The sequence below is a fragment of the Phanerochaete carnosa genome (assembly GCF_000300595.1).
Source record: "Phanerochaete carnosa HHB-10118-sp unplaced genomic scaffold PHACAscaffold_7, whole genome shotgun sequence".
In the NCBI taxonomy this organism is placed as follows: domain Eukaryota; kingdom Fungi; phylum Basidiomycota; class Agaricomycetes; order Polyporales; family Phanerochaetaceae; genus Phanerochaete; species Phanerochaete carnosa.
In genome coordinates, this window is record NW_006767634.1 from 665061 (window position 1) to 691843 (window position 26783).

At 54.3% G+C, this 26783-nt stretch overlaps 10 protein-coding genes across 10 annotated transcripts; 4 read left to right on the forward strand and 6 right to left on the reverse strand.

The window, feature by feature from the left end:
- Positions 1–632: 632 nt before the first annotated feature.
- Positions 633–1927, reverse strand: PHACADRAFT_197551 (uncharacterized protein; the record flags this gene model as incomplete). Its single annotated transcript, XM_007397763.1, has 3 exons — positions 633–1245; positions 1573–1706; positions 1760–1927. 3 exons carry the CDS (start codon positions 1925–1927, stop codon positions 633–635), a joined length of 915 nt encoding a protein of 304 aa, XP_007397825.1.
- Positions 1928–2466: 539 nt separating this feature from the next.
- PHACADRAFT_124584 (uncharacterized protein) lies at positions 2467–3483 on the forward strand (the record flags this gene model as incomplete). Its single annotated transcript, XM_007397764.1, has 4 exons — positions 2467–2862; positions 2918–3061; positions 3120–3304; positions 3352–3483. Coding segments are annotated over exons 1-4 (636 nt in total), but the record flags the coding sequence as incomplete, so codon positions are not given.
- A 424-nt stretch (positions 3484–3907) lies between these two features.
- PHACADRAFT_259300 (uncharacterized protein) lies at positions 3908–6936 on the forward strand. Its single transcript, XM_007397765.1, has one exon. The coding sequence runs from the start codon at positions 4148–4150 to the stop codon at positions 6218–6220; it is 2073 nt and encodes a 690-aa protein (XP_007397827.1). The 5' UTR covers positions 3908–4147; the 3' UTR covers positions 6221–6936.
- Positions 6937–7232: 296 nt separating this feature from the next.
- Positions 7233–8813, forward strand: PHACADRAFT_259301 (uncharacterized protein). Its single transcript, XM_007397766.1, has one exon. It carries the CDS (start codon positions 7489–7491, stop codon positions 8494–8496), a length of 1008 nt encoding a protein of 335 aa, XP_007397828.1. The 5' UTR covers positions 7233–7488; the 3' UTR covers positions 8497–8813.
- Positions 8814–10073: 1260 nt separating this feature from the next.
- On the forward strand, positions 10074–10364 carry PHACADRAFT_58510 (uncharacterized protein; the record flags this gene model as incomplete). The annotated part of the gene is made up of 2 exons (XM_007397767.1): positions 10074–10228; positions 10277–10364. Coding segments are annotated over 2 exons (243 nt in total), but the record flags the coding sequence as incomplete, so codon positions are not given.
- Positions 10365–11586: 1222 nt separating this feature from the next.
- Positions 11587–12872, reverse strand: PHACADRAFT_259303 (uncharacterized protein). The gene is made up of 6 exons (XM_007397768.1): positions 12822–12872; positions 12630–12763; positions 12382–12564; positions 12161–12315; positions 12013–12108; positions 11587–11952 (listed from the first exon to the last, which is right to left on the reverse strand). Exons 1-6 carry the CDS (start codon positions 12829–12831, stop codon positions 11919–11921), a joined length of 612 nt encoding a protein of 203 aa, XP_007397830.1. The 5' UTR covers positions 12832–12872; the 3' UTR covers positions 11587–11918.
- Positions 12873–14333: 1461 nt separating this feature from the next.
- On the reverse strand, positions 14334–15881 carry PHACADRAFT_259306 (uncharacterized protein). The gene is made up of 5 exons (XM_007397769.1): positions 15569–15881; positions 15460–15511; positions 15333–15410; positions 15046–15277; positions 14334–14999 (listed from the first exon to the last, which is right to left on the reverse strand). The coding sequence occupies exons 1-5, from the start codon at positions 15669–15671 to the stop codon at positions 14406–14408; spliced, it is 1059 nt and encodes a 352-aa protein (XP_007397831.1). The 5' UTR covers positions 15672–15881; the 3' UTR covers positions 14334–14405.
- Positions 15882–18041: 2160 nt separating this feature from the next.
- On the reverse strand, positions 18042–22384 carry PHACADRAFT_197555 (uncharacterized protein; the record flags this gene model as incomplete). Its single annotated transcript, XM_007397770.1, has 8 exons — positions 18042–18282; positions 18340–18421; positions 18475–18852; positions 18916–19000; positions 19058–21223; positions 21281–21578; positions 21634–22084; positions 22135–22384. The coding sequence occupies 8 exons, from the start codon at positions 22382–22384 to the stop codon at positions 18042–18044; spliced, it is 3951 nt and encodes a 1316-aa protein (XP_007397832.1).
- Positions 22385–24821: 2437 nt separating this feature from the next.
- Positions 24822–25556, reverse strand: PHACADRAFT_259313 (uncharacterized protein). Its single transcript, XM_007397771.1, has 4 exons — positions 25527–25556; positions 25409–25469; positions 25166–25309; positions 24822–25112 (listed from the first exon to the last, which is right to left on the reverse strand). Exons 1-4 carry the CDS (start codon positions 25527–25529, stop codon positions 25066–25068), a joined length of 255 nt encoding a protein of 84 aa, XP_007397833.1. The 5' UTR covers positions 25530–25556; the 3' UTR covers positions 24822–25065.
- A 377-nt stretch (positions 25557–25933) lies between these two features.
- Positions 25934–26783, reverse strand: PHACADRAFT_259314 (uncharacterized protein). Its single transcript, XM_007397772.1, has 2 exons — positions 26747–26783; positions 25934–26696 (listed from the first exon to the last, which is right to left on the reverse strand). The coding sequence occupies exon 2, from the start codon at positions 26389–26391 to the stop codon at positions 26056–26058; it is 336 nt and encodes a 111-aa protein (XP_007397834.1). The 5' UTR covers positions 26392–26696; positions 26747–26783; the 3' UTR covers positions 25934–26055.

Genomic DNA, 26783 nt, shown 5'->3' on the forward strand with positions numbered 1-26783 from the left:
CATGCACGACCTGCTCACTGTCGGCGAGGACGCGGACGTGTGCGTTCTCACGTTTCCTGTGCTCGGACAAAGAGCGTGTGGGCGAAGCCGGTGCGCACTGCGGCGCCGTTCAAGCGGATCGAGGTGCCGGGGCTGGTTGTGGGCGACAGCGACTCGGTATATATGGGAGAGGATGGGCTTTTTGTTCGGAGTGCGGACTATATTCTTGAAGAGTAGGTGCTCAAGCATATTTCCTCTCGTTTTTGAATCTAACGAAAAATTCAGTTGCACACTACAGGCCTTCTCAATCTAGTGGTACCCAGGTTGCCAGCGAAGAATGTTTCGACGTTGTCTATAGTATTTATACCCGTTCTACCTATATCTTACTCTTGCGGATAATAATCGTTATTTTGGAGTTACGTATATTCTGAGACGATGTGAACAAAAGCAACCTAACAGAACGATGCGGCGGACTTGACAGGACAGGCGCCTCCGAAAGGCTTTGTGGCACCAGGCCATTTGTGCTACGGATCAGAAGCACACTAGAAACAAACCGTCATCAGAGCATCCGCATCCACTTCAATCTCACTCTCCCTGCGCAATACAGTATTCGTTATCTATAACTACAATTCCATCTCGCCTTATGGAGCGCTTCAGTTGAAACGCTCCGCGAACTTGAAGATCCAGCTCATGACCTGATCCGGTGCATCGAGGAATGCTGCATGACTGCCATCCGCAACAACCTCTACCTGGACGTTCGTACAAACTTCCTTCAGAGCGTCACTAAACTTCTGCGCATTGACCATGGCATCCTTTGAGCCCACGATCGCCAACAGCGGGAAGCCTTCCCGCATCGCTGCGAGCGCCGCCGTGGTGTCGTGCTCGCGTGTCGCGAGGAGCTTTTTTTGTGCTACTGGCGTGAGGCAAGACGCTCCGAGCACGAGACTACGCGTTTCCCACGTCACGACCGGGTTGTCTTCGCGGAAGTCGCTGCCTTGTTCAAGCGCGCGCATCGTGTTACCCTTAAAGCTCTCTGAAGGGGACGAGTCCCGGAGGAAAAGGATGCGGACAAGGGCGAGATTGGCGCGCTCGGCGATGGCTACGTCTGTGGAGAAGAGACCGAGGCGGGTTGGTCTGACAATGGGGTTGAAGGACGCGATGATCTTGGGCGTGGTGCATGGTGAGGCCGCAATGCAGACAGCGCCTGTGAGCGTGCCGACAGGGAGGTGGGAGAGGACGTCATTGACGACTATTGCTCCCATGCTCCTGTGGGTCGACCTTGAGTCAGCGCAACTTACAAAGCATGGATAGAATACTGACCATCCCACGATAATACACAGGGTGGTAAGCGCAGTTTTTTTCTCAAGAAAACTCAGACAAAAGCGGCTAAACAAGGCCCCGTTATTCCTCGATTCTACGCCGATGCAAATTGAGGAGAAACCGGTGCAAAACCAGCCAAAAGGGTCTAAAACACAGTAAAACTGGCGGAAAAATGAGTTTTGCCTTCGGTTTTTTCAGGTGAAAACCGGATAAAGTTGGGGCCTTGTTGGATCAGTTTTTGGCTAATTTTACGCCGGAAAAAAGTGCGCTTACCACCCAGTGATAGGCTTTTGCAGCTGAAAAGCGCTCATCACAGCAGCGAAGTCTTCTGCAAACTTCTTGGACGCGTAGCCTTCCACAGTGGTCAGCTTGCCACTCCTGCCAGCGCCGCGCAAGTCATAGCGCACCTATTCCGCCGGGCATTAATTTCGCGCGCTGTGCTGAGCATGGAAGTGCTCACCAGATAGAAACTAGTGGAGTTCTTCGCGCTATGAAAGATGTCATTGAAAACAGTGCTGTCCGCAGAAAATCCATGTATGAAGACTAGCACGGGGTTCGACGCGTTTCCTATAGCGTTTGCATAAATGCGAGTATCGTCTGCTGACGAGATAAGCTTCGTCTGCGACATGGCTGTCTCCAGATTATTCGACAACTCACCGACTGCATCGATAGCTATATATCTGCGACAATCACGGGGTGCTACGCTGTTCCGCCCAGCACCGTGGTGAGACAATGACATTGCGCACGCCTACATCTGAATGGAGTGTAGCAACGCGAAGTCGGGTAAGAACAAGGACCAGCAAGTAATCACTGAAGCTGCTTACGCATCGCCCTCTTGTGAAACTTGACATACTCGGGGACGGTCCCCATGCAGTGCACAACTCGCCAGGAAGATGCTGTCGCGTCAACAGACTCAGCGCGAATCTTGAGCCCGGTCAAGGTCATCATATCTCGTCATCGGACTCTTCACAGTGCACGACGACGAGCATTCGGGGCATGTACCTGTCAAAACTAGTCAAGCACAGGCAGCTTGATTCGAGCTCTCGTCTCTTTAACCAAAGAAACCGGAGCAGAGAGGCAGAAGGCGCGAGGCGCGTCACGCATAACGCGGATCATTATACTGTGACCAGGATTGAATCAGATGTCACGCGCCATACAGGTCGCAGCTCGCCCATCTCCCGCCGGGGGCAATATCCATTCAGTTTTCTCGATTTTCTCCTCTAGACGAGGCAGTACTCCTCATCCATATCCTGGGAAGCCCCCTCTGTATAGTTACGGGATTACACGAATTATACCCGGCACGTCTAGGACTTGCACCATCTTTCAACCGACATAACACGTGCATACGCAGCTGTGCCTCTGTACCGATACCTGTAAAACTCAACGATGCCTGCACCAAGGCCCTCGCAAAGTGCAGAGGCAGCGCGCGCAGCGGCTCTGCAGGCCGAGTTTAACGAGAAGAAATGGGTCTGGGTACCGGATGACAAGGATGGGTACCTCGCCGGCTGGGTGGTCAAGGAGGAAGACGATGTGGGAGACGTGATAATGGCTGCAGGAGGAGAGGTATGCATTCTCCGGTTATGTGGGCTGTCTTAGGCGTTCTCACTATAACTACAAGATCCGGAGGCTACCACTGTACGCGCTGTCGAAGATGAATCCTCCAAAGTTCGACAGGGTGGACGACATCGCAGACTTGACGTTCCTTAACGAAGCGAGTGTGGTACACAACCTTAGGCTGCGCTATGGGTCTGGGGCTATCTACGTATGTTTCTGCCAAGTATTTACTTGCCCTGAACCGAACTTTGACCTCGCGCTTTCAGACCTACTCAGGACTCTTCTTGGTAGCCATAAACCCATACCAAAACCTTCCTCTGTACTCCGACGCGATAATTCAGCAATACCGAGGTAAACGCCGTGATGAGAGCCCGCCACATATCTTCGCCATTGCTGAACGCGCGTGGGTCAGTATGGGCGAGGAGCGGGAGAACCAAAGTATCCTCATCACGTATGTGACGCGCCGTAACAGTATAGCTCAGACCTAACATTCTTTAGCGGTGAATCTGGTGCAGGAAAGACAGAAAGTACGAAGAAGGTCATCCAGTACCTCGCTGCCATTGCTACCGACACACATGCCCCCGGCACACCATCACAATCTCAGTCACCTTCCCTCGCTCATTCCAATTCGTTCACTTCCAGCATGCCTACCACTGGCCTGCCGCGCAACTCCTCCTTCCGAAAGAACACAGGTCCCGGCCATGCCAAGACTGCTTCCATCGCATCTTCGACGGGTAGCATACAGCTGAATTCGAAGGGTCGACTTGGACTGCTCGAACGTCAGATTCTTCAGGCGAACCCTATCCTCGAAGCGTTTGGGAATGCGCAGACACAGAGGAACAACAACTCGAGTCGATTCGGAAAGTTTATCCGGATTAGCTTCGCGCCCGACGGCAGCATCGCTGGTGCTAATGTCGACTGGTATTTGCTCGAGAAGAGCAGAGTCGTCGTACGCAGTGACGCTGAACGAAGTTTTCACGTGTTCTACCAGCTCATGGAGGGTGACGGCAGTCTGAAAGGTGAGTCGGGTATTACGGCTCATCGAGGTTAGGCGCTTAGCTATGTCTCAGAGACGCTGCTGCTGGGCGGCGGTGTGGAGGATTACGAATATTTAAACAAGAGTAGACGTGAAGTCGATGGTATCGATGACCGCGAGGAGTGGAGTTTGCTCAGGAACGCCCTGGACGTTGTCGGTTTTACGCCTACGGAACAACTCGACCTCTTTCGTATCGTCGCGGCGATTCTTCATATCGGCAACATAACAATCACTTCCACACGCTCAGACGATGCACTCATGCCCGACCCCTCGCAAGCTGAGCGCGCTTGTCATCTTCTCGGTATCCCTGTATCAGATTTCACCAGGGCCGTGCTCCGCCCGCGGGTACTTGCCGGAAGAGAGTGGGTCACCCAGGCACGAACGCGCCAGCAGGCTGTCGAAGAGCTAGCGGCACTCTGCAAGACGCTATACGAGAAGTCCTTCGGTATGTTGGTCGATAGGATCAACCGTGCCCTCGATAGGCCCTCGTCGAAGTCGACATTCATCGGTGTGCTCGATATTGCCGGTTTCGAGATCTTTGAGATCAACGGCTACGAACAGTTGCTCATCAACTATACAAACGAGAAGCTGCAGCAGTTTTTCAATTACCATATGTTTGTGCTCGAGCAAGAGGAGTACGCACGAGAGGGCATCGAGTGGGACTATGTCAACTTCGGCCTGGACTTGCAGCCAACAATCGACCTCATCGAGACTAGCGGCAACGCGATAGGCATTCTTAGCCTGCTTGACGAGGAATGTATCATGCCAAAGGCTACGGACTTGACGTTCACGAACAAGCTGCACTCGATCTGGGCGTCGGAGACTCAGCCCGGCGAAGAGGAGCACCCTGGCAAGCTCAAGTACGAGCCTTCGCGTTTCGAGCAAGGCTTCCTCGTGCACCACTATGCCGGACGCGTCGAGTACCGCACGGACGGCTGGTTGGAGAAGAACAAGGACCCGCTTAACGACAACCTCACCCGCGTGCTAGCGGGCGCCGCGGAGAAGTATGTCGCTTCCTTGTTCTCCGACTACGGCGATGCACCCGGCATCGTCTCGAGCCATGCGACCGCTTTTGGAACGCAGAGCAAGAAGCGCGTCACCAAGAAGGGCGCGTTCAGGACCGTCGGACAGCGCCACAAGGAGCAGCTCGCGAGCCTCATGTCGCAACTCCAGGCGACGCGACCCCACTTCGTCAGGTGTATCGTCCCGAACACGATGAAGAAACCAGGCAGGATCGACGTGCCACTAGTTCTCGACCAACTACGATGCAATGGTGTGCTCGAAGGTATTCGTATCGCCCGGCTCGGATATCCCAATCGTCTTCCGTTCGTTGAGTTCCGTCAGCGGTACGAGGTACTCACACCGGGTATCATTCCGCGAGGCTACATGGACGGCCGCAAAGCTTGCTTGCGCATGGTCGACGCTCTCGAGCTTGACAAGCCGTTGTACAGGATTGGTACATCGAAAGTCTTCTTCAAGGCCGGTGTTCTCGCTGAGCTCGAAGAGCGGCGCGATACCCTCCTGTTCGATATCTTCTCGAGGTTACAGGCCGTCGCACGGAAGTGGACAGCGCGTCGGCAGATCAAAAAGGTGCTAAACCGCGCGGTGGCGATTCGGACAATCCAGCGGAATGCACGCGTTTACGGCGAACTGCGTGACTGGCCATGGTGGCAGCTGTACACAAAAGTGCGGCCGCTGCTTGCGGGCACGCGGAACGATGAGGAGCTGCGGCGGAAAGAAGTGGAGCTTACGCTGATCAAGGAGCGCGCAGAACGTGACAAGCAGGAGCGGGAGGCGCTAGAGAACTTGCGCATGCGCCTGGAGGCGGACAAGCGCAGAGTCGAGGAAGACCTTGAAGCGGAACGCGCGCTCGCTCTCGACAAGGACGCACTACTCGAACGCAGCAAGAAACACGAGGTTGAGCTCGAAGACGAAGTTGCCGCACTCCAGGCGGACCTCGATACCCTCGATTCACAGCTTGATCGCGCGCTGAAGCTGCAGAAGGAAAGCGAGGAGAAGCACCGAACCCTCCAGCAGGCGTTCGACCAGGCTGCGGAGCATCTCGTGCGTCTTGAGGCCGAGCAGCAGGAATGGGTTAAGAAGGAGACGGAGCTGACCGAGAACCTCAACGAAGCGGAGGAAGACATAGACATCCTCACCGCAGAGAAAGAGGAGCTGCAAAAGGCGACGGAGGAGCTCCAGAATCTCGTCGCTCAGCGGGAAGAAGACGTCGCTCGCGTCAAGGAGCGTATGGACTCTGCAATGTCGGAATTGGACGGCAAGCTGAGAAATGAGGCCCTGAACAGGTATGGTCTCGCTGCTTACGCATAGCATACCATTAACATCTGTGGGCTGTAGGGACTCGTTACGCGAGAAGGCTGAGAGCCTGGAGCGTGAGGCACGCTTGTCCAAGGAACAGCTCTCTGAGATGGCACGCACCGCGACAGAGTACACGAACATGATCAAGCAGAAGGAAGACGACGTCGCTCATCTGACATCCGATCTTGAGAAGTCAAAGCAGGAGCGTGGCAGTTTGCTCAAGGAGATTACTGAGCTCCAGGGCCAAGTCGACACCCTCTCTCGAGAGCTGCAGGCTCAGCAAGACGACGGCAAACGTGGCTCGGAAGCTCACGCGCGGCTGCAGGAGGAGTTTGACGAGCTTCGCTCTCTCCTTCAGGCTAAGGTCACCGAGGAGACGCGGAGGAGCGAAGCCGACAAGAGTAAGGAAGTGGAGCTCGCCGACTTGCGTTCACAGGTTGCTAGTCTCTCGCAGAGCCTAAGCGATGCGCGTAAGCAGGCTCTGGAAGGCCAGAACAAGCTGAAGGTCGAGCTTGACACCCTCGTTCGCGAACACCAGATGCTAGAGCAGAGCCACAAATCTCTCTCGGATCGTGAGGCCACTAGCCAGGTCAAGCTCAAGGATGCGGAGGCTGCTCTTTCGGAAGCAGTCAAGACAAAGAGGACAGTTGAGTCCGACCTGCAGTCCGTTCGTTCGAGGCAGATAGATCTAGAGAGTCAGCTTGCAGACGCTCTCAGAGAACGAGATGTATGATATCACCTCCGCCATCCCCAGTATTTCGTGCTGACATCACTTAAAGGCTCTGGAGCGCAAGCTCGCCACCGCTCAGTCCAAGTACCAAGACTTTGAGGATGTGGTCCTTCAGCTCGAGCGCGACAAGGCCGCTAACGATCGCAATCTAGAGGCCAACCGGAAACAGCTCGAGTCCGAGATTGCCAAGAAGAAGCAGCTCGAGCACTCGCTGACAACTCGAAAAACCGAGATTGTTCGCGTGAAGGACCTCAACATCAAGCTGGATCGTGACCTTAACAAGGCTCTTACCGACCTCAAGGCGCGGGAGTGGGAGATCAAACAGCTCGAAGCGAAGCAAGACAAAACCATCGTCGAGCATGTCCATGTACTTGAGGAGGCCAAGCGCGTTACTGATCGTCAACTCGCGGACGCACAGCTTGAGCTGCAGAAGCAGGCTGCCTATATTCGCTCTCTCGAGAAGTCGAAGACACGTCTCACTACCGAAGCCGAGGACCTTGTTCGTGAACGTGAGAGGGAACAGGCAGAATTCCGAACTCGGGCGAAGGTTATGCGGACACAGGAAGAGAAGGTGGCTCGTGCATTGGCCGAAGCTGAAGCTGAGAAGCGTTCTCGTGAAGCCACCGAGCTGCAAGCGCGACGCCTCCAGAATGAGCTGCAGATTGCTCATACACAGATCGAGGACGTCTCTCATCAACTTACCACGTCCCAGAAGGCGAAGGACAACCTCGAGGCCGAGCTCGCTCGCCTGGCCGACGGATCGGAAACCCCCAACTCCCTCGCCAAGCTGCAACGTCAGTACGAGTCTCGGATCAGTCAGCTCGAGCAACAACTAGAGGACGCTGAGATGTCGAGCACTGTCGCTGTGAGGATTAAGGAGCACGTCGACCGCCAGCACCAGGAAATCCGCCGCCTCATCATGAGTGGGCCCAAGGACGAGGCTTTCAAGTCCAGACTCTTGCGTGAGCTGCAGCTTGCAGACGAGGAACTCGAACGCGAAATGCTCTCCAGATCGCAGATCGTACGCCCTTCCAACACTGGCTCTACGCAAGTCATGGCAAACGTCGCGCCTAAGAAGAACGGCGTCGTCCGCTTCAAGGAGCCCCAGTCTGACTCGCCCCGTACCCAAGACAAGCAAGCGCAGGTCAATGCGCTCAAGCAGGAGGTACAGCTACTCGAGCTCCAGATGGTAGCTTCAACTCGCGTCAGGCAACACCTTGAAGCTCTCCTAGGTGACATGACCGCCGAACTCGAGAACAGCGACGGCTCGAAGCAATCGCTCGAGCAGTACCGTGCCAGGCTCGCTCGCGAGAAGAGTCGGCTCCAGGAACTATTGGAGGATGAGGCGGAGGCACGCCGTGCAGCAGAAGCAGCGCAGCTCCAGGACGTGCAGGCGGTATGGAAGAAGTTCCAGAATACTCTTGTCGGAGAACGCGAGAGCTATGCTCGCTTGGAAGAGTCTCGCAAAGCCCTGGTAGGTTTTGCACTCATTGTAACTACGCACATACGCGCAGCTCATCACTTTTCAGTTCGCCCAACAGCGTGCGGCCAACGTTGAACTCGAAGACCAGCGCCGGCAGGTGCAAGAACTTACGCAAGCGAAGAAGCAGGCTCAGGCTGAGCTTGCAGATCTCAAAGACCGCCTGGAAGTAGAGATGATGGCGAAGAATGAGGAGACGAACATCAGGCGACAGCTCCAGGCCCGTCTGCAGGAGCTTGAAATCACCTCATCAACGTCTTCAACCATCCACTCCGAGCTCAAGGAGGCCGTCGAGACCTACAAGGCCAAGACTGACTCATATTTGCGGCGCCTTGAGGAAGCCGAGATCGCCAAGGCCAAGGCTGTCCGCGCGGAAGCTTTCGGTGGGTCGTTGGATTCCAGTAGCGTGGTTCATCTAGCTGATCACCTTATTACAGCTCGCCGAGCACTTGCGGATGCGGAGAAAGCGCAGGCAGAGGCCGTCGCAGATCGTCAGGCAATCGAGGAGCGCCTGAAGACCGCCGAGACACGCATCCACGATCTGCAGGCCAAGCTCGAAGAAGAGGGCCGCGAGAGTTCTGATCTTGAGATGCTCAGACAACGTCTCAAAGAGGAGATGGAGGATGCGAGGAAGCAAAACCAGCAGGATCTTGCTGAGCGCGATTTTGCTGCTGATCAAACGAGGAAGAAGTATCAGAGTACGTCTCCGTCTGTCTTCTTTGCATCTAGACTGACGTGATTGCGTCTTTGTAGCCGAGCTTGCTCAACTGAGCGAAGGTAGGCGAGACCTGTACGCTTCATTGGAGAGTATGCTAATAGTCTGGTTAGAACTGCAATCCCAACGGGACACAATGAGCAGACTTCGCGAAGAGAGCCGCAAGATTCGAGCAGACTACGACGAGCTCCAGTTGCGCTTCGATGACGAAGTCTACAATGGCGGAGCATGGAAAAAAGAGAAGGAGCGCCTGGAAACCAAGATCCAAGATCTTTCAAATGCCTATGAGGCCGCTTCTGCCGCACAGACCGAACAGCAGTCCCAGATCGTGTCCTTGCATTCGCAGGTGCGCGAACTGCGCAGCGTGCTCAATGACGCGGAGGCGGACCGTGCTCTCCTCCAGAAGGCGCGGCGCGGGCTGCAAGCGGAGCTCGAAGCCATCAAGCTCGACCACGTCGATGCAAGCAAGCTGAGCTCGGAAACTGAGCTGCAGAAGTTGCGTCTGAAGAAACAGGACCTCGAGCGCGCGCTTGAGGAGCAGGCGGACCGTGTCGCGATGACGCTCGAAAGGATGAAAAAGGCAGAGACATACGCTGCCGAAAGTCAGCTCGAGCTCGGCAAGGTTAGAGTCGAGAACTCTGAGCTCGATAAGCTGAATGTAAGTGCCATGCGGAGCGTTATTGTGGATTTGGAGCTGACTGCTCTGGGGCAGGCCAACCTGGAGAAGCAAGTCAAGGAGCTCAATGTCCGAGTCGTTGACCTTGAGACCAAGTCGCTCAACTCGCCTAGGCCTGCAACGACCTCGCGGCGCCTTGAGAGCCGCATCGAGGAACTCACGAAGCAGCTCAACCAGTCGTCCAAGGACGGCTCGCGCCTCAACCGCTCAGCGGACCACACCGCACGGGATACCAGGTTCCAGCTCGCTGAGACGGACCGTCAGCGCGAGCGGCTCGAGGGGGAAGTCAAGCAATACGAAATCAAAGTGCTGAACATGCGCCAGGCGATGGACGAGCTGCAAACGTCTGAAAACGATCTCCAACTTGCGAAGCGCCGCGTCGAGCGCGAGGCGGCGGACTTCAAGCAGAAGGCACTTAAGTAAGTCGTGGACATGCGCCTTTTACTCCTGCGCTGACCGTCTTGCAGCCTCGAGCGCGAAGTTGAACGTCTGCGAAGCCGTCTCGACCGCCCCTCTTCCGTCGTCGCGGGCTCGCCCGCCAGCTCGCCGCGCAAAGGCGGCGCATAAACACACCATATATCTGTTATGACTTTTCACGACCTCGACACTGATCTTTTATGACCTTCACGACTTGCTACTTTTACTCATCAACAGCTTGCATTGCATGTACGGCATCTTTCCAAATCATCAAACTCACCGCTTTCCGGACATTCTTGCATCTCTCATATTCTGTTTCTTAGCAGTAACTTAACGCGACCTGTATGTATCCGTAAACATTATCTTATGCATCTGGCGGAACAGAAAATCTGTGTTGCATGCTACGTCCCACGGATCCGGCGCATTAATGGACTTAGGGTGCAGCATCTCAGGAGCACGATCTGGTCAAATGGCGTCGCGACCTAATGGGACCTTGAAGACCGCGAATGATAAAATATGCTGAGATGCTGCTGCTAGACGGAAGCGTTCGGTGACCTGTTGCAGAGTATGGAGAACGAGCATGCTGCGAGGCTTTCCGTTCGCGGCAGAGCCGTATAGAGCGTTCGACCCCTGCGGCTTGTGCTACCAAGTTCAGAGGAGCACGTCCAGACAAAGCCACTGGCATCTCGGTTCGCATTCCTGATTCCTTCGCATCCTTGCAGCGTGTCGTGAGATCAAGAGTCTAAGGCGCATCATGGTTGAGACTTGAGAGAGATGAAAATATTCATATCACGTGATTATCACGTGATATTGATATAGCGCGCTCCGCGAGCGCGCTCTCCGACACCAAAATAGTTATCTTCAGGTCAGAAGCACTGACTTCGTACCCCGCGCACGTATATTCTCGAGCCACAGTTCAATATACAGGACGGCGTACATTTACGTTTCGACAACGTATTGCTGCCGCAGTGATGCAGAACGCGCTACTTGCGATCGCTAGTACTAGACGGTGCGTAGCGTGTTCGGACGCGTCAAGATACGTCCGAATAAGCTCTACAGCGTCCCTGGAGTGCAGGATGTCAGTGTACAAGTAGCTGGAAACGGAGTGGGCATTGGCTTAGACGCGGATGCGGATCGGGAGACGTGTGGGATATGGGCCGGGGACTCTGTAGGAACGCAGCGTCGCATGGAATGGGTGGCGTATGATAACGCCACTCTCTCTTCTATCGGATGAACAGGCCACCTCCATGGTGACCAGCCGGGGGCCGCAAGGTTCCAGCTGTGAAAATACCTTTCGGCACGGTCCCAGTGCGAATATTGAAGGATGGGAAGAAAAGTGTAAATGTAAGTGTGAGCTGCTGTCATGCGTAAGAGGCGGTCAATCGACATAGGTGCTCGCACGCCGCTCCTCTGACCCATCTGGGATGTTCAGTGCCCTTCTATCTCACCTATCCCGCACGACAGGGTATGCGACGGCAGTATGCGGTCATGTTTGAAGCGTAATGCTCACTGCGGCTAAAGGCGTTGCATCCAGACCAGTCATAGCACTGTAATCATAGGTTTTGTAGCAGACTTATATGCCGTTTTTATGTCATTCTGCACGGGTATGGTCATCGACATCGTCCTGGGGAAATCCGCAAATGGTACGCTCACTACAACATGACGACAGCATGATGTAGACACTGCTGGGAGCTAAGACATGGCATACGGAGCATACTTCCAATATCTGGGCATGATTCTACCATGAGCGACGCGGAATGATATACCGCCGAGTCGACGGACTTACCCCGAGTGTTTCTTCGCCAGTAAGTACGGCACAGCGACCTTGCGGAGGATCCATGGCATTGGCGGCCAGATGTCCTTGTACTCAGGCGGCGTATGGCTAGCAGAGGTTGGTGTCAGTCTGTGAGCCATCGAGCGCCGGGCGGACTTACCTGCGCATGTAGGGCACCACCAGGAACGGGTCGCCGTTATTCTTCGCATGCTTCTCCATGTCGGTGATCAACTGGCGACATTCGGCCTCCGTGAAGCCTGCCTCCCTGAGCTTGGAGGCCTCTATGTGCACGAGCTCTTCGCTAAAATGCGTGAACTACAGGAAGGGTGAATCGGATGTTTGTGGAGAAGGACGAGATTGCGGGGAAGCTGAGAGACCTACCATCGCTTCTTTTGATGACTGCATGAGCTGTTTGAGCTCCGCAGCGTTGAAATTGGAGTTGTCCTTCTGTGCGCTCCTAATCTTTGCAAGGAAGTTATCCAAGAAGCTATGGACCTCTTTGTGCTGCTCTTGCTCATGGGAAAAGTCCATCTTCTTGTTTAAGATGAGAAAGACGGATGCTTCCTGTGTGCGATAATTTCGCATCAGAATATCAATCATGCGCTAGGTATTACAAGTCGTTCTTGTACCTCTGTATCATGGTGATGGACGATCGACTCTCCCCACGCCTCACAATAGCCCAAGAAGTTCTTCAGGTCGCGCTCGGGCGGGCTGTCGAGTAGAGGAAGGATAGTCTCGTATCCTTTCTCATATGTCGCGTGGGCTGCATGTGAACATGGAACTGTCAGCAGACATTAGCCTGAGCAGTTGTTTGAGCATACCGAGTTCCATGTTCCAATGTAAGAGCTCGTAGGGGTCGGTGGGGACGGTCGCCATGGTGGACGTACAGAGTGAGAGGCTTCATTCAAGGGGTAGCGTCCTCTTACCTGTCCTCGAGATCTGGGCGTCAGCTGCACTGATGTTCTGCATGAGGCGCAACGGCGTACCAGACAGGGAACCGTGTGTTCAGTGCAGCGCAAGCGAAATGTTCCGTGATGTTGCCCAAGACACGACGGCGAAGATGTTGGCAGCCTGTGGTCCATTAAAACGATGATACGGCACCGTGAGTAACTGTGGCCATTGAAAGGGATCGTCTCCTGCTCCCAGAGAGGACCGCTGGGTGACTTCTGTTCCGAGTGCGTTGACAGTCGTGATTGATTACGGCGGCCATCTACACGATCCTCGAGCGTTCCGCAATCCCATAACCTTCCAACATCAAGCACTTACGAGATTCGAAGAGCTCATCGTTCCAACACCTGATGAGGACGGATGCTATAGCTGGTCGCACACTGCAACGGTCCCGAGCGGGTGGTGCCAGGGGGCTCTCGGTTTTCTAAGGGTTGAGACCAGGTTTATGGTCCCCACGACTGTTCGCAGGCCGGCCTGAGAAAGAGACCAGGATCATGGAAGGCTTCTGTGTGCACGTCTTTCTCACAATACTGTACGTGAATGACGGACGAAGGTTTGTTGAGTCCAACTCGCATCAGGGCGCTAGCTATCTCCGCGACGACCCTGCGCGCGCCCACGACGCCTGATCCCCATGCTACGCTTCTCCAAATATGCCGACCGTCTGTCAACCCAAGCGGTCTCTGACTTCCGCACCTTGATGTGCTGGCACCGCTACTGCGTTACCGCACTGCCGCTGCCGCTTGTGCGCTGCCTACCTCGGCCTAGTACGCCGTTTGCCATCTGCCAAGTACTGCCTGAATATATTTGTCTTACTCTGTAGCCGTCTGTGAATTCCAGCGACGCCGACGCGGCAGCATTGAGCTAATGGCACACATAATGAGCGCTCAGCGACAGAGCCTCCCTTCCCTGCGGCGGAACCAGCCTCATTCTTGAGATATGCATGGGATCCATGGCTACTCTCCCTCTCCGCTTGCATGCGCATGTACTCATTACCTCATGTCAGTATGGTCCACTTCTCACTGGGAGGGCCCCACCCTACACTGCTACACTCACAAGATGCGTCCGAATGCCGAGCGACGACAGAGGAGTATGTCCAAGAGTGGTATCATTACCCCAGAAGTGCTTCAAGTACAGCCAAAATTCACGGAAGCCTCACTTCCTTCGGGGAATGTCCCGTCCGCTTGCTAAGCCAGACATTTCGCTCGATTGCTGGCGATACAGCGTAGTCAATGTAAACAGAAGATGTGAGAGCGACGACGGAAATTTATTACTATTCAAAAACATGACAGGTTCATTGCTCAGTCGTTAAACAGTCATGACTACTTTCCAAGTTAAATATCGGAGGACCACAGAAGCAGCATCCACGAAATAAAGATAGAGCCAAATCTCGATCATATCTGCCCGCCGCTGTGACAGCTCGGTCGCATATCCTGGAAATCGGGTAAAACTATCCTGGCCTACAAAGGCCGTTCGATGTCCAGAGAGGACGCTGACTGGGCTGTCTCGGCAGCGAGGTCGTCCTTCTTGGAGCCCATGGAACCCAGAGCCTGCGCTGTGCTCAGGAGACTCTCTACGTGCGTCGTGCCGCTCATTCTATTCTTGGTGTGACCGGCACCAGGGCGCGGCATTGCGATCGGCATCGCGAGGGGGATGCGCTCCGCCTCGACCTGGCGCCGCTTCTCGAGGAGCCGGAGGTTGAGGTAGACGCGCGAGCCCATTGTGGCGGTCACGACCGTCGAGAACGGCACGGCGGTCGGCTTGAGCATCGCGTGCGCCTCGCCGAGCGCTTGGATGCTCAGCACGACGACGTTCGTGACGGTCGTGAGCGCGAAGTACATCAGTGTGTCGCGGAAGATCTGGCGGCCGACATGCGACCTGGTCGTCCGGGTGCGTGGAAGCTTCGCGATGGTGAGCAGGAGGATGGTCGAGTCGAAGAGGACCGAGGAGCCGAAACTCATCGGTGCCCAGGACACGATGGGGTGCATCTGGCAGTTCGAGCCGAACGGCGTGGCAGGCCCGGTCGTGGCGTCGTATTGTGTGGCTACTGCAATCTACTAGGGGTAAGCAGAGGTGTCACTAGAAAGACATTGTACACACCCAGCAGGATATCATCGTGAGAAATACGATCGTAATGAGTGTGTAGACGGCTCTATTGCCGTGCCACATGGCGTGGACTCGGAAGCAGAAAATCGCGCCAGACGAGAACACTACGAGGCATGCGCCAACCTGGCTGAGGATTACCGCTGCCTGACAGTGCTGATTCTGCACTGACGTGAAGAAAAGCGACGGAAGGGTAGCGAGTATTGCAGAGTAACGTAGCACAATGAAGCTAGTGAGCTCATTAGCAACTATGAACAGATACCACCAGCGGTAGGTGCACGTACAAGACGGTATTAGGTGCTCGCAGTAATTTCGAATCTTTCTCAGTGTACAACATGAGCTCGTCTGGGAGCAAAACAAAGCTGCATTTCTGGTAAATAAAATTCGGCGATATGTGAGGAACAAACCCACTAGTCCCAAATAATGATAGCAAAGGCTACCGCGACTGTGATTGCGATTTTGACTTCAAAGAAACCATGCGTCAGATAGCACCTGGGATATTGATATTATTAGTAATTACCTGCATCGCCCTGGAGAGTAAGGTACTGGTCGAGAGTCAAGCCTGGAGGAAGGATGATTGTCGCAGTATTCGGCACCGGAGGGCTCGCGGTAGGTGTTGACATGTCGTCGGTACTGGGGATATAGCAGATCTGAGGCCAACTCTCACAGACCTACCACTGGAGAGGTAACCGAAGGTCGTTCAATCTATAAACAAGCTCTATGTAGGTGCATCAGTTAACCGAATAGCTCAGCGGAAATCTGCTATGGGGATCATCAGCAAGTTTTGGTCAGCACTGCCACAGGCCAAAGCAGGAATAGAAACCCCGTAGGCGGTACCATGGCAGTGCGTGGGCGAGTGTAGGAGGCACGTCTGCTTGCTTAAGGAACATTTTCACATGCTCATGTTGAGCTTGTGCTAGCCTGCGATGGACTACGGTCATGAGGCCGGGGCCCGGAAAGCCAGAAGTCACAAGTGACTGACCACGCCACGAAGTGACTGTGGTGCCTGGTCGAAGCTGGTAGCTATCACTTGGCTGTCGAATCTGTCCCTGAACGCATACCCTATTTGTATTGTATCTCACAGGCTTATTGCATGCTGCTTCCGACATGCTGCATGCCGTGTGCCAGTTTTCTAGCGCGAACAGCTGTTCGACAGTTCCGACTTCAACCTGTCTTTCAAGCATGTGGTCAGTGACGAGAATACCATACTACTTACGGGATAGACATCTTCATATAGAACTTTGAAAATTACCGCTTTCCGGCTGCAGAATGGGCCATATCCGCCAGAACACTGGTTGGCTGATGTCCTTGAGCTATACCGCATCTATTTTGGCAGGGCATATCATCAATTTGGCCCCATGCCCGCATGATACTACACGGCACAGCAGTCAGATATGGTGGCAGTGGCCTTGCCAACGCTGATCGATGTATAGTGGAACAACGCATCTTTGCATAGTAAATGGACAGCCAGTCAGTATTGGGTGAAGTGTCAAGGCAGGGAGCGCCAGCACACCGGAATATCCCGGTCATTTTACAGCACGCGTTCCGATGTTCCTGCAGCCAACCACGGAGCTGTTGCGAGCATAAGCCGATAAGCGACGAAGCGCTTTGGCGAAAAGGAGAAGTAGCGGATGTACCTTCTAAACTCTGCTTCCGGCGTCCGCAGACTAGGGTGCACTAGCTCAAGCAGCGCACTACCCTCGCATTCTGTAGCGGGCTAGACCACAATATTGTGGGCCCACTCGTGCGTTTCAAATCGCCGTGCACACAGGGAACTCGGATATTAAGGCCAACAATCAAACTAGGTTTTCTATGGGACTAATCATCAGTGTGTATAGCTTGTAGGATGTCAAACAGCAGCAGATGGGCTTGACGAGCGCGAGAAACAGGTCTCGCGCTTAGCGGTAATCGGACAAGCTCTGGGAACCTAGCCAGTCATGCGAAGCTGCCGAATCATCAGAGGTCACCATCAGACCCATATTCAGCTCAAGAGAAATAAACGCGCCTCCTTGAGAAAGAGGAACTCGGGCTCTCGCGGATGTTAGATCTCTGGTTTACGAAGTGGCGTCTGCTTCCCGTGTATCAGAAACGTTCCCCCGATGAGAAACGGAAACTTAACACATCTGTTGTTTGACGCCTTGGTCCTCGCGCCCAGAGCTTCCTCCTGCGGCGGCGTTATGCTTCAGGTGCTCTGCGAGCTTGAACAGATTGTGCCTGACCAGGCGTCCTCTCTCGCTCTGGGCCTGCTATACGGCTGGCCTTGGCCGGTGGAGTGCGGCGATGGAAGCAGTATGGATCTCGACTAAATTTTCGAAGACTCTGGAGCACTCTTCGCCCGCGTCGAAGCCGCTGGCACGGGTACGTATCGTGAAAATGAGACGTTCGCCATGGAGAACACGCGCGAAGACCCTGAGAGCCAGAACCGGTACTCTGCAGACCTTGGAGGGCACAAGGAAGATACTGATGAGTCCTGCGTGGAAAATATTAGCAAGGTGTCGAATACGAGAGTCGTTCCTGTTATAAGCCCGGTAACGGGTCGGAATTAACGAGACGGATAAAGACAGGTCTAACCCACTACCGCTATATGGGATCTGACGCGACGCAGTGATGTTCCGCGACCTAAAAGTCTGGTAGAAAAAGATGAGTAACGCGAAGTCAACTATCCAGCTCCAGCGATTTTTGGGTCGGCGGACCTTGGGCATACGAGTGGCGTTGTTGAATGCAGTCCAGAGGTTCTGCAACGACATTCGTGGAGTTTTCCCATGGTACTTGGTTGCTCCGCGGATGTTGGAGGGGCAGAGCTGCCGGGACCTTTGATCCTCTCGAAGGACGCGCTACTAACATGAGCTGGCGCGAGTGCGTCAATTATGTGCGTACCAGGTCGAAGAAATTGCCGGAAAGGCTTAGAATACAAGCTCGTACGGTGACAATGTGCTGAGCAGCGCCACATCGGTGATTATTATTATATGCAGCGACCAAGTATATCCTGAGCTCTACATCAAGCCTAGCTCATGAGCTCGTTCGTACTCCTTGGGATAGAGCTTCCGAGTAGCAGCAGGAAATAGGCTAAGACGAGCATACCCGCTACGCTCCAAAGGGTCAGCTATACTCATGAGTTTCAGAATCTTAGCGTTGGGCGCTACGTGGTACTTCGCAGCGTCTTCACAAGTAAATTGGGGTAAAGGGACCACGGCCTTTTCCAGCTTGGTCGACAGCACATACGGGATGGTATAACTTCCGGAGTGGAGTGAATGTAAGCCTTGTTGACGATAAGAGCAATAAATTGCGTACCGGTCTTTCTCTATTCGTAGCGTGTTGACGCGGTGTGTGGTTGCCACCAATTTCCCGCCGGTAAGCTTCATCAGCTGCATGCCTGCCAAAACAGGGTCAGAACCGAGTCAAGGCAGCAAATTGTAGACTGCGTACCGATGTTGCACACTACGCCTCCTTCCACCATCGGAACATCAATCCACCTGCCAGCATGGTTCTGAACTTGCAGGCCTGGGCGCGACTGAATGAGACATGTCAAGAAAGTGGACGGGTCGCGATGCTCATGCATCCCTTGCGCGAACCCGTTCTGCGCGCTCGCACGAATCTCTGGAGTAACCGGGAGGTAGTGCCAAATCGCACAATTGAACTCGGTCTTCTGTGGGAAGTAATCGCCGAGCATGGTCGGTGGGATGTCGAGTAGGTGGCAGATGTGGCTATTGAGTGAGAGATTTAGCGCATGGTAGCGACTGAAAAGCAGCTGCATTAGTTCTCGAAACTTCGGCAGGTCCTCCTCTGGCGGCCACTGATTCGGTCCTGGAAAAAGGCGGTGTAAACAGCCGTAGGTGTCATTCTATAACGATGTAAACGCGCATATACCTTCATGTAGCTTGAGCCAGAACGGAATATCATCCCCTTCAGGCGCTGGTAATTCCAGCCCGAAACGATACGCTTCAGCGTACGCCTGTTCGTCCATGTGTTGCTTCAGTAACCGGAAAACAACGACGGACAGTACACAGACCTTGTGCGGCCCCGGAATATCGTCAGCACGGAAGTATCCACGAAGAGCACAGGAGTTGCTGGTCCCTAACGCGTCCTTCCATTGCTGCGGCCTGTTGAATAGACGTTCCGCGAGTCCAAACAGCTCGTGCTGGAATGCACCTTCGAAACCAGGAATGTTCACGAACACACAGAATCCGACGTCTTCTAATGCAAATCGCAACTGGTCGTAATATCTCGGAGAGTCCGTCCGTGCTAGAGAGAAGTCGACGATGGGAACGCTCTCGAAGTCCAGCTTCTGCAGGCCACCAGTCACGCTGCGCGCGGACGCACGGTCAAGGGCGGAGCTGAAAGTCCTCGCGAAGGAGTCTATATTCGTGTCCGACAACATGGTGTAATGCTCGCCGTCGACGTCCACCAGCTCGAGATTGGTGCAGAACCTCTGCCACTGCGAGAGCCTCTCCGATTTGTATTGCTCGCGCGTGCCCATAGACGCCAGCGGGGTGGCACAGAACACGGTGACCAGCGCGTCTCGTACCAGTGGCGATGGCTGATACGTACGCCCAAGCCAAGTCAACGAGCAGGCGACACGGACCCAGCGCCGCAGCTCGTCGGATCCCAGCTGGAGCTCGCTCAGTCGCTCCTGGTCTGATCGTGAAAGTAGCCAGTCTATGACCTGTTCGCCGTTCGCCGGTTCCGAGGTCGAATCGGGAAGTCCAGGAAAGGCCGCGTGCAGCTGTGATCTAGTCGCTTCCAAGTCGGAAGGGGTAACAAGGGAGATGAACATGAAGAGATTCAGCAGCACCTCCGTCCAAGTCAGTTCGTCCATGCGAGACTTGATGAATGGCGGCAGATTGAGAATGCCGACCCATGCGACTCGCTTCCCCTTGGCCTCTAGCACTTTAGCCATCTCGAACGCAACCGCTCCCCCGAAGCTGTACCCGCCCAGATAGTACGGACCTGCCGGCTGATGTGTCTCGACCGCAGCAACGTACTCCGCCACCATCTCTTCGAACGACTCGAAGACGTCTTCATTCGGGTCGAAACCGCGGGCGCGGAGGGCGTAGAGGGGATGAGCCCTGTGCAGCGCACGAACCAGATTAACAAACACGAGGACTTCGCCTACGCCGGGATGGACAAGGAATATGGGCGGCATGGATCCCCGGGGACGTAAGGGGACTAGCGGGTGATAACACCGGGGCTCCTGCTGCGGACTAACGCTCTCCTGCGCCTTCCGAAGGTAGTCGCATAGTTGGCCGAGTTGTGGGTGGCGCAGCATCGCGATAACCGGGATATCTCTTATCTGCAAATCGCGTTGAAGACGGTGCTTGAGCTGGACCAGGTGCATCGACGTCACACCCAGAGCAAATAGGCTGCAGCCACGAGTGAATTCGGAACGCTGGGCGTGTGTCAGGTCCGCAACGGCTTCAAAGACGATCTCTTCAACCGCGTTGGATGGCTCATCCTTGGCTGCCGACCCGTTGGAGAGAGAGGGGGACAACAGGCGCTGTACCAGCGCGTTGTGCTCTCCGCCAAGATAGGCGACCATCAAAGACGAGCGCGATACCTTCCCGAGAGCGGTCTTCGAGAATGACCTCCGAGGAAGGGGAAGGACGACATGAGGTGCTTGCGAGCATATGACAATGCAGCAGTTCCGGATCGCGTGGTTCGTTTCCCTCAGCACGGCGACGTCCCCCTCGCTGAGCTCGTCCTCGACCCGGATGCTGTGCTGGTAGAACACTGAGTACGTGTCCGTATCGCTGTCGGCCAGGCGCATCGGGCAGACGAACACAAACGAGCACATGACACCCTCGATATCGCTGTCCTCGACAAAGTGCTCGATGTCGACGCTCGGGTGTTTGACACCATTGATGTTGACCTGGTCCTTGTCCCGACCGACGAGGTACAGATCTCCGCTATTGTCCACCATCGCGCTGTCCCCGGTGATGAACCAGCCATCAGCCGTGAACGACTCCGCCGTCGCCTCGACGTTGTTGTAGTACTCGCGGAAGACAGTCGGACCCTTCAGCTGGAGCTTCCCGGACTCGAGTGGGCCGCATACATCGCCAGTGTACGGCGAGACAACGCGCAGCGTCGTACCTGGGCAACACTGACCCAATGACAGGTACTTCTCTGTTGATGGGTGCTCGTCGCGTCCAACAGGACGAGTATTGTAGACACAACCAGCCTTCCAATTTGGGACACGGTAAGCTAACGTTGGCTGAAAGCACGAGGAGCAACTTACGGCGGTCTCGCTCATGCCAAATCCGACCCGTAAAGCGTTGCGAGGAGCACCAAAGAGTTCAAGGAGGTCGGCAAACGCGACGGCCGTCTTGATCGGCACGGCTTCTCCTCCAGAAATGAACGCGACAAGCGCGGACAGGTCCAGAGCCCCGAGTTCATACGGTGACACCGCGACGTCACGACAGAGTTGCGCTATGAGGAAGTTTGGACTGAAGGTGTATGTAATTTGATAGCGGCTGCACCACTCGAGCAGGCCGCGGGGGCGTTGAATAACTGCCGACGGGATAACATGGTACTGCCTAAGGGGACGCTCTTGAGTTCAGCGAGCTGGGCCGGACAACGAAATAGATTTACCTCGCGTTGGCAGCTAAAGCGTGCAGATGCACTTCTGTGACGCACGCAACATGGTCAAACACAATCCAGTTCAGGAATCGCGAGCTCGTCGTCGTCCCGTGGCATTTGACTTTCCCGCGTACAGCTGACAGGAGGCTGGAATGGCAATGAGCAACAGCCTTCGAGTTCCCGGTAGACCCAGACGTTAGCATGAGACAGACGATATCGTCCGGAGAGCTCGGCTTGGAATGGAACGGGGGTGCAAATACAGCACTATCGGTGTTGCGCGTCGACAGAGTCGCCCAGGACATGACCCGTAGCTCCGGTGCGATGGCCTTGACGCCGTCTATCACTGTCGCGTCATCTGTGATCACTACTGGGCCGCAGAAAAGGCTTTGCAGGTGAGCGAAGAATACAGCCCTGCGGGACGGATCCGGATGAAAAGGTGGAATGGGGCATATAGGGATACCAGCTGCTCACGGCAATAAGCACGATTCATGATGCCCGAGAATGAAGGCTTACCAAAACAACAGGACCAGAAGAGCCGGATGTGTTGCTTGTGGTCGGCGAAAATCGCGATAACGATGTCGCTGCCGGGCTTCAATCCGGACGCAAGCAAGCGTTGTGAGCCACAAACAGCGTCGCTGTACAGATTGGCATAGGTGATTGTCTCCGCAACATTTCCCTGGAGGTCAAGGAAGTACATTCCGGTAGTGTTTTCCTGGGCTCTCGAGGCCAGTAGTCCTTGGAGTGTGCGAGGAATGTCCGACATAGTGTTGACCGTAAAGAGACTGCCACGCAAAGGGTTTGAGCATCGTGTCGAAGAGATGCCGGTCATATATGGCCCACATAACCCTCGCATTGCACATGAAGTGCTTTCTACATTCGTATTTGGTGCCAAATCGACATGTCACTGGCATGCCTGGAGACGGGGCTCAGCCTACATCGACCATGATGCGCGATGTAACAACACCCGGTCTAGTAGACTGAAGCTCGGTCATGGTTCGGATCTGTCAGAGAAACGCATCAGAAAATACAAAATAAAACTTGATCTCGCGACACACCACGGTTCAGCATCCTCGGCAGATGGTTATGGTGAGGTTCCGGACACAAACCAGGCGCTTATACGGAGCGTTAATCTTGTCGGACCCCGTGCACAGGTTACCGGCCCGCTTACGACTCGGATCACTCGTGCATCGTCAGCGGCGGGCCGCTGCGAGGCCACAGCCTACAGTACTGCTTATTGCCAGAGTCGGTAACGGGCACAGGTCCGCTGATGGAACCCGCCACATACAAGGTGCATCTGAACCCCAAAACCAGCTCGGTCCTGGCACTTTAATGGTGCACACAGACTTTCCGCTTTGTTCATAAAGGAGCATATCGCATTGTATCAACTTGGGCGTGTTGCCACCACCAGAAACGTGAGGTTCTAGATCGGATGGAATAGGCGATGAAGCAAGCATCGCGGCGCGAACGTTCTTCGAGATGGCCAGAATTGGCTCATCTAACCAGTCGAGTGGAACGCGCCGTTGCCCGCGCAGCATGCCCGTCGTTTCGATAGCTGGTGCGAGAAAGTTTCATCTGACAGAAGTGACGCGTGCCTGAGCTGAAGGAGACTGAATTTCCCATGATTGCGGTGCAGATAACTGAGTCATCACCTATGTCAAGTTGTGTTCACGTACGGCCTTGATGGTCTCCTGAGGCCGAGATGAGCATCAAGCCTGCAAGGAAGATGGTGTACTCGGGAAGGCTGAGGATATCCTTCGTCAGCGTGTTCGAGAGCTTTTGAGCGCGTTTCTTGGCGTCATGAGTATCACAATCACCATCCGAGCCAGTTGGTTCGTAAATAGACATAGCCGTTTGCAATAGTCCTCCGGTGAGGGCGACACGGGGTTGTCGCAGGGATGAGGCACGCAGCCGGTTACGTCGCAATAAAATGCGGCGAATATGAATGCTAGAAGCGTGATGGCCTGGCTTGAGTTTTTTTATTTTTACAATACAGCAAATCTATTGCATCTGTGTACTGTCAGCTGCGAAGATGGGGTGCCCACACCATTATGTTGTCGGGCGCCAGAAGGCACTCAAGTTACGCGCCACGCGTATACGCCTGCGAAACAGTTGTATAATCTGGTCATTTCATTCATGATAGGAACGATAATAGATACACGCCTCCCACTGAAATAGCGTTATCGCGCGGACCAGCCTCCCACGACGCTTGACAAGGCTGTGGAGGAAAGCATATCACTATGCAATGCTGCCCCTGGCCGGGGCTTCCCACTCGCGCTGTAATATTCTCACATCTGTCGTTTCTAAATCGGGAGGCGTGTCAGTTGGTTGTTTGGGAGTAGATCGTTTTTGAACTCATCATAGATCCGCCGTTGGCCTTTTTTGACTAGAAAAATTGACTGAGGGGCCCGGGATTATATATCAGACTTTTCTCTGGACTCGAGAAACCCAGGCCGGGCAGCTTAGTATACATCAATTCGGAGCAAGTTAAAGTATCGTGTGAACTCGGACGATTTGAGCTGCACACCTGTCACCAACCAGACGGGAAGGTCGTACTGTACGCCTACCAAGACTCACATTTATGTGTGGAGTTAAGGAGGTGGTGACTGAATACTTGGTATACGTACTGCGTCCGAGTCATCGTCTTCAGAGCCTTCTACTTTCATATTGCTGCCGCGAAGTAATCTTGGTAGCTTGCTACCTCATACCTATCCTTGGTTCATGTGAACCCACACTAAAATGACCGAGCATTGTGATCAGATCCAGCCATGTTGTCCCTGGCTTCGTGGCGTAATGATAAATATTGTCCATGCATGGGAAGAGGTAAATGGCGGCAGCTATCTCTTGTTCACAGTCGTATTCTTGCGAGTCTCACGTTACGACCATGGAATAAGCGGAGCCACCGCTTGGAAAGAGCTAAGCATGACCCATGGATATATTGCCATTGATACCCACACCAAGAATGCGCGGACTCACGCTGACAAGCACCTAAGTGTATGTTAATCACGTGTATATGTGAGGCTTGCTCGTGGTTCCATGGGCTCATGTTTGTTCAACACAGGCGCAACACGAAGTCGAGGCTTATCGTAACCGTTTTGAGATGGCCACGTCGTGAATGCGGGAAGAGCCCTCTAATACTTCTCGGGCGACATACCTGAGTAGGTGCACCCGAACGGTCTCAAGGCATTCGCATGAATAGGTAAGGGGCTGGGGATATGCACGCATAATAAGTGACTTAAAGGAAATAAAAGCACACAGCAATAATCCGTATATCCTCTCACGAGGAATCATCTCGCCAGCCCTGCCCACGTTGTCCATCGTTGCGCCGACCGGTAAAAGCCCCAACGCTGTCCGCACTCGCCTGATTTCATAGCCCTTATAGAGGGGTACACAACCAGCCCTTGGTTAGTGCACAGCAACCGCAAGAACGGAGGTCGGAGAGGCGTTTTATTTCTTCTTGGGGGTGACCTTCTCGACGTCGGTTACCCGGAGGCCTGCAACATTCCGATTGACTTCATGTAGAAGTTCCAAATAGGGACACACGTACCTGGCGGCAAGCTCTGCCTAAGCTTCTCAGCCTTTTCAGGGTCGTCGAGGGAGAGGGTGTAGAGGTAGCGCGAACACCTGATTTTGAACTTGGTCTTGGTCTTCGCACCCACGACCCGAGGGGCAATCTTCTTTATCCGCGCCTCTGTAGAGCAAGCATCGACATGACGAGAGCGTCCAGACAAGCATCACATTGACTGTTAATATCTCACTTTTCCGAGTATGCAAAGGGCCTGCTACGCACCAGTCGCATCCTTGCGGGTAGCGATCTCAATGAACTGCTTGATGTCGCGGACTTCCTTGGGCTAGAAAGTCTTCATACGTGAGCTAAACATTGCGCACGACAACCAGAGGATGCTTGCCATGGCGGGATTCGTGGGGTCAGTCTTGACGAGCTTGGCCCTCTACCTGTTACTACTGATGGCAGTTCCAAATCGGCATCTGCTCCGGGTGGCTGAAACCTTATTATTCTCAACTGTACAGGCAGAACGCTTACGTAAGCACTCTCGCTCCCGCTCAAGACGTTCACCCACGCCCGTCTATCCGCAGAACAAAACTAGAACAGAGTGTTGACTTCTCATTCTTGTATACTTGATGTACGCATAACAAGGGACCTTTTCTCTTTGAAACGCAAGCTGGCATGCGTTGGCAATGCTTAAACCCAGATTCACTGACCCATTATCTCCGACGGGATTGCAGTTTGTTAGTAAGTTTTTGGACCGATAAAGCGCACAATGCACACGAATATCTATCGCTTCGAGTGCTTCAACATCCACCACGCCGCCTAAACGACGTGTCCACATACAAGTATACATATTCAGATTTTGTGGTCAACACTGCTGATCACCTGTTGGCTTGAGCTGACGTACAATTTGTGTCTAAACCTAGGAATCATTCGTGCAGAGGCGCGATGGCCACTCCCCTGCTCCAGACATTCTGGGGATCATACTTCGCTTTCAGTTTCCGCAGCCTAGGCAAGTTATCACCAAAGACGTCCTCTGGCTTCTCCTCACCCTGGCACATGTTGATGAACCATCCAAGGTCCTTGCCCGACAGCTCTGCATTCTTCTGTCGAATAAACTCGGAGAGTGACTTTGTCCAGTCACTTGCGGCCGCGACGCCGGCATCGGTCGTGGATCGTCCCTGGACGGCCATCCAGTAGTGCGGTACGCGCAACGCCAGCGCAGTGTCCGCCGCCCCGACCTCGACAAGCTTCTTCGGGCTCATCAAGTCAAATAAGACGGAAGATTTGCGGACATCTTCGCTGGTCTCGGTGAATGCGACCCAGTTTTGCCAGATGGCGAGCACCAGCTCAGGGTAAAAGTCGCTGTAGAAGGCACCGCGAATGATGAGCCGTCGCGGCGCGTTCTTGAAGGACGCATCGGCGCCATGTGAGGCTGTGTTGAGGTCGGACACAGTGCCGATCTTCTCGAACACCGGCTTAAGGTCGCCTGAACGGAAGGCGCAAGCAATTTGGAGGACCGCTCGCCGTTGGTGTCATGTGAGATCGTCGGCAAGATTGTCACTGACGGCTGCAACAAACGTTGGCACGTTAACGATGGGTGGACAGGGCGTGACGTACCTTGAAGTGGGGGGCAGCTCGGGTGAAGTTAATCGTC